This window comes from Marmota flaviventris, chromosome 4 (assembly GCF_047511675.1).
Source record: "Marmota flaviventris isolate mMarFla1 chromosome 4, mMarFla1.hap1, whole genome shotgun sequence".
Taxonomy (NCBI): Eukaryota; Metazoa; Chordata; class Mammalia; order Rodentia; family Sciuridae; genus Marmota; species Marmota flaviventris.
This window is the reverse complement of record NC_092501.1, coordinates 54921370-54933871: the sequence shown is the minus strand read 5'-3', so window position 1 is coordinate 54933871 and position 12502 is coordinate 54921370. Positions and strand designations below refer to the sequence as shown.

General features: G+C 37.5%; 1 protein-coding gene across 1 annotated transcript in view; it reads left to right on the top strand.

Moving 5' to 3' along the window:
* Positions 1-12502, top strand: part of Mypn (myopalladin) — an 82817-nt gene that overhangs the window by 18862 nt on the left and 51453 nt on the right. Inside the window, exons 2-5 of the mRNA XM_027931294.2 lie at positions 1969-2144; positions 4322-4373; positions 8058-8172; positions 9651-9722. Coding sequence (XP_027787095.2) covers positions 1969-2144; positions 4322-4373; positions 8058-8172; positions 9651-9722 — 415 coding nt within the window. The remainder of the gene's footprint in view (positions 1-1968; positions 2145-4321; positions 4374-8057; positions 8173-9650; positions 9723-12502) is intronic.

Here is a 12502-nt window from a genome sequence, read left to right as displayed (position 1 = left end):
AATCCCAGCAACTCAGGGAGGCTGAGGCAGGAGGATTGAAAGTTCAAAGCAAGCCTCGGCAATTTAGTGAGCCCCTACGCAATTTAGTGAGACCCTGTCTCAAAATAAAAAAGAAAATGGGCTGGGGATGTAGCTCAGTGATAAAGCATCCCTGGATTAAATCCCTAATACCCCCCCAAAAAAGATGGGTGGGTCACCTGGGCTGTGTTCCATTTGAGACTCTGAGTAAAATCCTTCCTTGCCTCTCCCTGGTTTCTGGTAGTGGCTATCAGTCCTTGGTGCTCCTTGGCCTACAACTGCATCACTCTCATCTCTACCTCTGTCATCACATGGGGTCTCCCATGTGTCTTTATTTTTACGTAGGATTTTCATTCTCTTATAAGAACCTCAGCCATATTGGATTAAGGCCCACCTTAACTTTATTACATCTGCAAAGACTTTTTAAAGACATTTTTTTCAAATAAGATCATATTCTCAAGGACAGGGGGTTAGGACTTCAACATATTTGGGGGGGGCTATATAATTCAATCCATAACTCTTCATTTCTCAAACAGAGCTAACACCCTATATCTACTATTTTGCAGCTTACAATTAAAATATAACTGTGTATCTTAGGATTCTTCCACATCAGTGATCTTATTCTCTTTTTAGATCGCAGCATGTTCCACTGTGTGGCTCTATTGTAGTTTATTGATCAGTTCCCTAATAATGGACACTTGGCTTGTTTACAATCTTTGACTATTTCAATGAGTAGCTTGTACATATATCATTTTGTGTGTGTGTGGAAGTCCATCTGTATGATAGATTCCAACAAGTGGGTTTGTTAGGTCCAAGAATAAATGTATGTGTGATTATGGCAGTATTTCCACATTCCTTTCATAGGTGTTATGCCATGTTACATTCCCACTAATGATGTATGAGAATGATCAAACCTTTAGACTTGCCAATCTGTGATATGAGAAGTGACATTTCCATTGAACTTTAATGTTTATTTTTCTTATTATGCACCTCCACATCTTCAACATCATTTTATATTATTATTTTGTATAAACTTTTAGCCAGAAAACTTGGCCAGGTAGAAACTTGTATTATAGTATAACATCAGTTATATAGAATTATAATTAAATACCTTAACTTAGGTTATTTTCCAGAGTGGGCTCTCTCCTGGGGAAATATGACTCATCCTTCTTACTTTAGTGACTCAAGTAACAGAACAAATTAATTTTCAGTTAGGTCAGATACAATTTAACAGCAGGGATGAGTGTATACCACTTCACAAAGCTTATTATCTATTCAATGTTCTCTAAATAAGCTAAAGAAGTGTTTATTTAATGCCCACTATAGAAAGCTGAAAGGCACTTTTGGAGAAGTCAAGTTCCATATCAAACACCCTCGTCTTTCTACCCTACTCTCCTACTCTTCCTAGTTGGCTGTACTTGCTTTCTGTCTTCTTGCAATTGTACCCTCCCCCCCTTTTTTTTTAATTCCCGGTGCTAAGAATCACATCCAAGGCCTTGTACATGCCCAACCCTTTTTATTTTTTTATTTTGAGATAATTTAGTCTCCTAAATTGCCCAAGCTGCCCTAGAATTTGCTATCCTTGTGTTTCAGATTGCCAAGTGGCTGGGATTGCAGGCATGGGCCACTGTACCTAGCTTGTATCTCTTTTTGGTGGTGCTGGGGATTGAATTTGGGGCCTTGTGCATGCAAGGCAAGCACTCTACCAACTGAGCTATATTCCCAGCCCTTGTATCATTCTTAATAAGAGCAACTTTCCAATCTCATGAGTAAAGTGTCAATGTGATTTGAATACTGCCAACTCTCTCATTGTCACAATCAAATAACAGATTGTTTAATGTTCTGACTCTTAGTTTTTCACAGTTTTCTTCTTACGAAGTATCTAGAGCCATCTATATTATTGTCTTGTTTTTTTAGTTGTGTCCAAAGGCCATATTCCCTTACTTGCAGGTGGTACTGTGAAGGCAAGGAGCTTGAAAATTCTCCAGACATTCACATCGTCCAGGAAGGAAATCTGCATTCGCTAACCATTGCTGAAGCCTTTGAAGAGGACACAGGACGCTATTCCTGCTTCGCTTCCAACATCTATGGGACAGATTCAACTTCTGCTGAAATTTATATAGAAGGTAACGCAAAATACTCTTGAAGCTTAATGCATATATTTATAATAAATACATTTTTTAAATTTTTTCAGTTGTCAATTAACCTTTAATTTATTTATTTATTTGTATGTGTTGCTGAGAATTGAACCCAGTGCCTTACACATGCTAGGCAAGCACCCTACCAATGAGCTACAACCCCAGCCCTAAATAAACATTTATTGAGGGCTATTCTACCAAAAAAAAAAAAAAGTAAACTTACATATTGATGAATGTATATTATGATGAGATACAGAAAACAAGTGAAATAAATATATAAAATATATAATATGGTAGGTATATGTAACTAGAAAAATAGCAAGAAAGATGGCTAGGAATTATATGTGTATGCGTGTGAGTGTATGGGTGTGTGCGTGCGTGTGTGTGTGTGTGATTTTAGATAAGGTGGCAGTGAAGATTTCCCTAACCAGGTGACATTTGAATGGAGACCTAGGGAAGTGAGAAAGTGAGCCCCAAAGATAGTCAAGAGAAAACCACACAAGGAAAAGGAAGCAGCAAGTGCAGTGGCCCTGAGGTGAGAGTCTTAAGGTAGAGAGGAGCCAGCATGGCCAGGCTCCTCATGCCAAGGGAAAAAGTAATATGAGAACTACTAGGGAGGCTAAAGCAGGAAGGTCACAAGGTGGAGACTAGTCTGGGCAAATTAAGGAGATTATGGCTCAAATATATATATATATATATATATATATATATATATATATATATATATATATATATATATATATACATACACACACACACATGTAGTTTGATGGTAGAGTGCTTACCTAGCATCTGTGAGGTCCTGAGTTTAATCCTTAACACCACAAAAAGAAGAGAAATGAAAGGCGAATTTGGGGCTGTGGTGTAGCTCAGTGGTAGAGCACTTTAGCACGTGTGAGGCCATGGTTTCAATTCCCAGTACCACCCAAAACAACACAAAACAAACAAACAAACAAAAAGCAATAGAAGATGAGGTCAAAAGTTCAAGATGGGGTTAAGGTAGAGGGAGGTAGATGAGCAGATCATACAAATCTTTGTACGTTGTTGCAAGGACTTTGGTTTTACTCTGAGGGAGATGGGAAATTCTGGAGGGTTTTAAGCAGAGAGATGGCATGACCTGATTTAGTTTTTAACAGAGTCACTCTTGCTTCTTGTTGAGAATATATTGCAGGGAGTCAAAAATAGAAGCATGGATACCAGTTGGGAACCTTGGAAAAGCATTTATCTCAGCAGAAAACTTAGATGATTAATTTTAGGAAAGAAATCAATCTATGTTACTCCTGTATCTACTAAGTTTTGTTCCTATTTTAAGTCATCCTCTGAGTTTTTTTCTGGGGACCATTCGTCAGTACTTTTTCTACCTATTATACCTTAGGTACACCTTGGTTTTAGCACTTACATATTGTATTACTATGGCATAAATGTTTGTTTACCAACTAGATTGCAAGGCCAGGACTGTCTCATCTTCTTTACTTTTATCTCCAATACCTTACATAGTACCAAGTGCATAGTGAATATTTGATAAACATTTATTAAAGAAATACACTAGTAGGAATGTGTTATGTTTTTATCCTCAAATTCTCAGAGTATGATAAATACCTCCAGATTTAGCTCTGTTATATCTTCCTGGAATTCACTATCTTGAGAAGTAAATCCGGGATCAAGGCTGTGCTAACAGTGCTGAGATTGGATTGTTGGATTTTTTTTCTTTGTGGCAACTGGACTTCAAACACCCCCACTTCCAAAATGAAGTTTGACCTGCTAATATTAGGGCAGGACGGAAGAACATCCACCTACACCTACAATGTCTAGAATCCAATGTAATCCCTTCTTCTAGTCAATCTGTGTAGGCCAGAGCATGAGAATTTCTAACACCAAAGAATGGCTGCAAACCTTGACAGTCCAATGATATCAGGAGGTGTTTACATAGTAGAGCACTTTGAAGTTGGACCAACTAGTTTGAACTCCATCACTAACTAGCTATGTGACCTTGAATAATTCCTTCAACTTTAAGGTGTCTTTCTCCTCATTTGTCAAATTGAATGTTAGTGTAGGGAATCACTGAGTTCATTTCTAAGTCTAAGATTCTTCAAATATCTAGAACCAGCTTTAAAATATTGAAATTATTGTCTTTAAAAGCTCATATTTTGTTTTTATTTCTCCAGGAGTTTCTTCTTCTGATTCAGAAGGGGACCCTAACAAGGAAGAGATGAATCGGTAATTCTAATTTTCTATCTTATAGACTCAGTATCCTCAGATACTAAAAAAAGTCCTAACTGGTTACTAGAACTTGAGGAGAGAGGCAGATTTGGAGAAGACTCTACTTATTTTGCTTAAGTCTTGCTTAAGATTAATTGGAATATTCTCAGTATTTAAAATAGGAAGTGATACTTATAAAATATTGTATTTATATCTACAGAGTATAAAAACCAATAACCCAATGGTTTAAAAAGCTCATGTTTAGATAGTACAATAAGAACACAAAATTTGGTTATCCTAAATTATATATGAAATATATTTTAACTTTTATATATTATTCATAATTTTATGTATTTTATATACATATCATTTTTAAAATATTTACATCTCTTATTTACTGTGTGTGTATATGTATAGATGTGTATATATGTCCATGTATATATATATTTGATCTGGAATAGTTATATCCTTTTTGCTAAATAGTTGTACTATATACTGAACAAACTTGCATCCATTCATTTGTTAGTTTCTGCAACCATTGACTGAGCACCTACATTACCCCAGGCACTACACTAGATGCAATGGATATTAAGAAAAGTCAAGCCTGGCATGGTGGTGCATGCCTATGATCCCAACGGCTCAGGAGGCTGAGGCAGGAGGATCTTGACTTCAAAGCCAGCCTCAGCAACTTAGTGAGGCCCTAAGCAACTCAGTGAGCCCCTGTCTCAATATAAAATATAAAAAGGGGCTGGGGATGTGGCTCAGTGGTTGAGCGCCCCTGGGTTTAATTTCCGGTACAAAATAAAGAAAGATCAGATGCTTCCTTCTTTCAAGAGGTTCACACATAGAAGACAATGTAGAGGTAGCAAGAAATGAATACCAAACATATAGATGATAAGAATAATATAGTATAATAGTCTATGATGACCATGTGCATGGTGTACAGGACCTGGTACAAAAGAATAGTTATTGGTTGGGGGTGCAGGGAGAGAACAGGAAAGGTTTTACAGAGTGGGTGATCCTAAACTGAACCTTTGAAGAACAGAAGGAGGATACCCCCCAAAAGGGAGACAGGAACATTCCAGCAGAAGTCCTGGGAATAGAAACATACATAGTAACCATTCCTGAGGCTTCCTGAAACAAACAGAAATATGTGGGAGCCTGATTGAAGAGACACAAACTGTGTTACCCCTATAGAGGGTAAGCTCTGTGAGTGCAGAAATCGTTTTACTCTTCAGAATCTTTTGTGTTTATCTACCTGGCAATGAGAATTTGCTTTCAGCTCCTGTGCAGGAACATTCAGGACCAGAGTAAAGGATATTCCCTTTAACCCACTTCCTTATCATTCTCAAGACCTTGCTTCAGTATCTTCTTCCTGCTGGCCTTTGATGCCAGCCTCTTTCTTAGAGGGATGCTCCAGCCCTCTTCTCTCTTCTACAGTCTCCAAAATATTACTGATTATTCTCTATGAGACCATTCTGCTCCTATCATTTTCCTTCTTAAAAAAAAAAAAAAAGATTATCTATGGGAAAACAAAATAAGAAACATTAAAAAAAAACTTAAAGTCTTATTCTGTGGAGGATCCACTAGTCTTACCTGGCCTCCATCTTGGGCTGTCTACACTGCTGACATCTCACTCAAAACAATGCATGGTTCATTTTTTATTTTTCGTGGCAAACTCCTACTTATCCTTCACAACCTGGACTAAGTATTCTTCCTCTTGGGTTTCTGTAATAAATTCCTCTTCTATTACACACTCATCACTCCTTTCTCAAGGTTCCTATAAATATGTTAAAAATTTAATGGTATGAATTTTGATACATTAATTATGCAAGAAATAGTTCATTTATTTATTTGCTATAAGTCTAATTGTAATAGTTAAAATTTGACTTCATTTTTATATAATAGAAACCCAAATTAACTGTGATTTAAATGAGATAGATAGTTCTCATTTACATAAAAATCAGGTAAATGGCTTCGCATTCTAGTAGGTTTCAGTCTGCTTCCAGGTTTCTGCTTCATCTCATGTTAAGGTACACCCTCATTTTCTTAGTTTAAAATACCAAGGAATAAAGGGTATGTCCATCTCCTTTGTAAGGTCAGCTCTCTAAATAGCATATTTCACTATCCCTTATACCCATGACTAAAAAGAGCCATGTGACCACACCTAGTTGCAATGAAGATTGGGGCGTGTAGTCTTTTGGAACAGTCATGTAAGGAAATCAGGGGTTTTGTTATTGCAGAAGAAAACCCATGCTTTAGAGACAATGATATATATATATATATATATATATATATATATATATATATATATATATATTTATATAATAGAAACCCAAATTAACTGTGATTTAAATGAGATAGATAGTTCTCATTTACATAAAAATCAGGTACATGGCTTCGCATTCTAGTAGGTTTCAGTCTGCTTCCAGGTTTCTGCTTCATCTCATGTTAAGGTACACCCTCATTTTCTTAGTTTAAAATACCAAGGAATAAAGGGTATGTCCATCTCCTTTGTAAGGTCAGCTCTCTAAATAGCATATTTCACTATCCCTTATACCCATGACTAAAAAGAGCCATGTGACCACATCTAGTTGCAATGAAGATTGGGGAGTGTAGTCTTTTGGAACAGTCATGTAAGGAAATCAGGGGTTTTGTTATTGCAGAAGAAAACCCATGCTTTAGAGACAATGATAGGCTTTGCATCACCATATAATTCTGCTTCTTAGACTCCATCCTGCCTGGTTAGGATCTGTCATTATTGGGTGTCTCTTCCCCCCTCCACAGTTATGCAAAGATTCCTTTGATATATATGAAGCAGTGTGGGAGCAAGCATCATTCTAAGCACCTGGCATGAATTATCTAACTCTCACAAAACCCCTGTGGAATAAGAATTACTATTCCCCCATTTTAGAGTTGGGGAAGCTGAGACACAAGAGAGGTAACATTCAGACCAAAGACAGGGAAGCCCTCTGTCAATGGTCATCTCTTCTCCTGGGTTACAGGTGAGAGGCCCATGTGCTAAATCTCAGTGGCTCTTTAAGTCCAGTGTTGTTTCTTCCCGACATGCTTCAGGACTATGTCTTTAGCAAGACTGGAACCTTCCACCTTTCCTCTGAATTTAGGTTCTTCCCCTTGCCAGGCTGTCTAGCCAGATCCACAGATCTTTCTGCCTTCCCCACAAACCAAATAATCTTTCCTCCACAACCTTGTCAAGAATATTTCCTGGTTCTTTTGACCTTAAAAAAAATCCCTTCAAATTATGTAAACTTGAAGATTTTGGATTATTATTGCTTTCTGCCATGTCACAATCCCAGAGGTAACAATATGCAAAGCTTGGCCTCTTACTTGGAACAACAAGAGGGAAAATACAGACAACAACAAAACAAATCTAAACAAGATATCCTCTGCACAGGGTTCTGTCACATCTTAGATCTCAGGTGGTTTGACTCCCTGGCTACACTGAAAGCAAGTGACCCAAGGACAATGGTGGCATATCCATTTTCATATTTGCATTTCCTAACAAACTGTATGGAAAGGAAACTCTCGGTAAACTCTCAGTAAATATTTGTAGAATATTGTCAAACAAAGATTTGTATTACATCCAACTATAAGGAGTGATGACATTATTAGTTTTGCTGACAGACTTTTCACACACATTTATAGTTCTGATTTATAATCTATATTTTAAAAATTTCTCAGAATCCAGAAGCCAAATGAGGTGTCATTACCTCCTACTACCTCTGCTGCCATTCCTCCAGCAGTGCCCCAAGCCCAGCATTTGGTGACCCAGCCCAGAGTGTCAACCATCCAGCAGGTATAAGAATCTAGGTGAAACACAAGTGCCATGGACTGTGATGGACATGCACTGTGACCATGAGCTTCTTGTATAGCATGATCATACTCTTCTTTGTTGCAACTAGTCATCATAATAATCACCTTGGGGGCTGGGGGTGCAGGTCAGTGGTAAATAACTTACCACTGTTGATTTGTTACATTATCTATCCATGCACAATCAAAGCCCTGAGTTCAACCTCCAGCACTGCAAAACAATTAAATTTAATTTAAAAATAAATCCAATTTTAAAAAACATACAAAATAAAGTTACATGATAATTAATTTGTACTTCCCATGTATGGGGAAAGTGTTGCTATTGCTTTGTGAACTTCTTGCCTAGTTACATGGGCAAATATCAAAGGAAAAGAAACTCTTTATGAGCTTGTCTGACATTCCAGCTTTATAAAGAGGGCTGATTACATATCTAGTGAGCTGCCAGCTCTCAGACTGACCCAGGACAAACATTCTATACTGTAAAACTTAGTTTCAAGGAGATGCAAAGAATTCTACTTTCTGAGTAAGCCGGTTCAAAATTATTTTTTAGAAAACAGCAAAAGGCTCTTATCTTTTGAGTCAATAAAAAATAATAATAATATATGCTTATAGCCACACATGGTGGCACCTGCCTATAATTCCAGTAACTCGGGAGGCTGAGCCACCAGGATTGCCAGTTCAAGACCAGCCTCAGCAACTAGTGAGACCTTGTCTCAAAAGAAATAAAAAGGGCTGGGGATGTACCTCAGTGGTAATTTGCCCTGGGTTCAATCCCTAGAACTGTAGTAATAATAACAACAACATCAATAACAAAATGCTTATTGTAAAAACATTTAAAAAGTACAGACATATATTGAATAAAAACTTTGGCCAAATTTCTACCTCTATGCCCCCTCTTCTCAGAAGTACCTCTTATTAATAGTTTCTAGCAGATAGTTCCAGGTATTTTCTAGGCAAATATAAAAATAAATATGTATGTGTATACTTTAAAACATATAAAATCATACTATCTAAATATGTTCGTAAGATGTTATAGATATGTTTGTTGACCAATGATAATACATTTAAATGTGTTATCTACAACCTTTTTGAAAAAAATTCAGAATTTCTTCTCTAGCCCATTTAGTAATGCAGAGAGATCAAGTTTTAGTCCTAATCCACTGGTTTTCAAACTGTGATTGAGGCAGCCCTAGGATTTTATGGGACCTCTTCAGGAGGTTAGGTCTGATTACACGCATCTATGTGAAGGGGCTGGAGTAGAGTGGACACCACATATTTTACAGCCACCATGACCTAGAAAGAAATGCAATCAATTCAGACTAAAATCTGAAGTCATAAACTTAGAAAGCATGTCTTTTGATTTAGGGATTAATTTTACACATCAAATTCTGTAGATTTGTTGTATTATCTATTCATGTAATGATTTTAGTGACCATGACTCTATTGCTTGTTCTCCTCTAACAGTGTCAGAGCCCTACCAACTATTTGCAAGGATTGGATGGAAAACCTATAATTGCAGCTCCTGTGTTTACAAAGGTAATCAAAATATGGCTTCCTTCTGTCCTGGCTTTAGAGACACTGCAGCATCCAAATGAAGTTTATGAAACAAGATTTACTGATTTTATCTCAGGACTTTGGTCTCTTTATAAGTACAAATAAGCTTTAGGGTTTTTTGTTTTTTGTTTTGTTTTGTTGGTTGGTTGGTTGGTTTGAGGTAGTTGTCCAAATATCATTCCCAGTCCTTGATTTCTAATGTCAGTTTTTACACTGATCCTGATGGTCACACCTGAGGATCAGGTGATAAGATTCTAGCCACTTACTACTCTAGAGGTTTCTCTGGACTTTCAGAAGAATCTAGTTGCAGGTACCTGTTTTTGTGCTCAAGGAGATGAAGTTAAATGCTCTTGGGAGGTTTAATGGAAAGCCTCACTCAAGGACAAAGAGCTTTCTCTTTTTGTTCCATGGTGTCAGCTATTGTGGAGTCATCAAATTCTGAGTCACACAGTCTTTGTATTTAGAACTGGAAAATTCAGTTGGGCACTTTCATTTACAAATGAAAAAAACCTCGGGAAAGCCAGAGAGATTAAGCGATTTGGCCAATGTCACAAGACTAGTTAGTAGCAGAATGAGGATGAGAAACAGGTTCTCCCACTTCTCAGCCTTTCATTCTTTCTTTTATATAATAAACTGTTCATATGTTGCCCCAGACAGTAAGTTCAAAGGTGAAAAAGTTGAGTCACATTGCATTTTTCAGTATTCTGAAGACCAAATGGGTGCAACCTATGCCTGGATTTATGTTCATTGTTTGTATGAACACCCACCCAGGTCTCAAAAGATTTTATCTTCTAAGATATAAGCATGGGTATTACAGAAGTGGTTATCAATTGTGGTTAACTCTCTTCTCCAAGGGTCCATTGGTAATGTTTGGAAACATTTTTGGTTGTCACAATTGGAGTGGGGCTGCTAACATTCTATACTGAATAGGATGGCAGCCCCCAAATAAAGAATTATCCAGCCCCAAGTGTCAGTAGGGCTGAAGTTGAGAAATCCCAATTTCAAGCAAAATGGTCAAAGTAGTCTCTTGCAATGAGTACTAATACTTAAAAAAGCTAAGTTCACAACTTCCTCAGAAGCATTCATTTCAAGGAAATCCTGACATATCATACCGACTCATGCAAAATGGTTTTCCAAAATCCATCATGAAGTCTAGCTGTGACTACCTATATCTATATCAGTTAGGCACATTTTCATAGGTAAAACAAGATGCCTCTCAATTTTTCTGGTTGGTTTACTATAACCTGCCCCTGAGGTTTCAGTTTTACTATTTTCAAAGACTTGAAATAGAAAAACAATGTGTTGTGACTAGTGGATACAAGACTTTGAGGAGGAATTAAAGAAGGACCTTTGTGAGGGGGGAGTGTGTGTATGTGTGCACGTGTAAAATATAGCTAACAGAGCTTTTTCTTGTCATCTCTTATTGCCACTGCTAAATCACCTAGTCTTACGATACAGCATAAGTGCCACAAAAATGTTCTATTTATTTTAATTTGCCATGCCCATTTGTCATACCTTAGAGACTGCTGACTCTTCAAGGCAGCTAAACCACCAAGGAGTTTATACCTAGTCCCAATAAAGTCTCCTCTCTTCTGTTCTGCAACACCATCTGCCTCACCAGATAGTTGACACCAAAGAGGTGTCCTTATCTCCACTCAATTTCAAATCTTAGGTGCCCTGGTTCCAGGCATTCAGATCACCCAGAGCACATGTGTCTGGTACATTTATCAAAGATAAAGTTGTTTACTCTCTCTTTCCCAATCACCTTGAAAGCTCCCTGTAATGAATAGATAGGAGTTCATAAGGTAATAATAGGTCCAAAGCTGTTTTTATTATTTTAACAAGTCTGATAGGAACCTTTAACATTAATTCTTTATGCTTCGTTTTCACAGGTTGATGAACACATCAGGTTTAGTTGCTTTTGTGTGGTGACTGATTGCCTCCTAATTAGATTGGCAGATACATATGCCTTTAATAAATAAAATGGGAAAATGAATTAATCATTAGATAAGGCATTTGTTAAGTAAAATCTCTGTATGCATTAGCTTCATGGTGGGAAAATGGTCCCTAGTACCTAAACTCTGGGAAGGCTTTCTCTGCCCTCTGGACTTGTGATTTTGCCTCCATAAATGGGATGGGGATTGTACAGACATAGGGCACTAGGATAGGCTGTGGCTCAAATTCCAGAGAGACTTATCAACCACAGTGTGCTTGCGTTAGTTTCCGTCAGCCAGGGCAAGATTGAGGTCATAGTCACTGCCAGTGTCATTAGCGAATTTCTGAGTCAGAGCTACCAAGGATGGTTTCACGTGGCCATGAGCAATGATAACAGATTATTTGCATGTGTTTGTTCGGGTTATCCCTGCTCTATTTACTTCTTTAGGAACTTCCGGAGCTCCAGCCCCTGTGACTCACTTTCTATACTGCCCAACAAAGCATTTCTTTACCAGTTATGGCAAGAAGGCTTGCTTTGTTTTAAAGCAATGATTAGAGAGCAGAGTTTAATTTAACTCCTTTGGCCATGGAAAATTACTTTCTAAACAAGGATAAAATGAAAAGGAGAGTGGCCCAGAAAAGCAGTGGTAGAGTTTAAGAGAAGGTGATGGAATATATATACTTGTTCACTAATCTACTTAAGAGAATTTCTGTGTTTTTGTTTGTGGTGCCAGGAGCCAACCAAGGGCCTCATACATATTCTGCAAGTGTTCTACCTCTGAGCTCCTAGCTCCCCAGCCCTCTTAGGTTTTTAAATGCTTTTAATT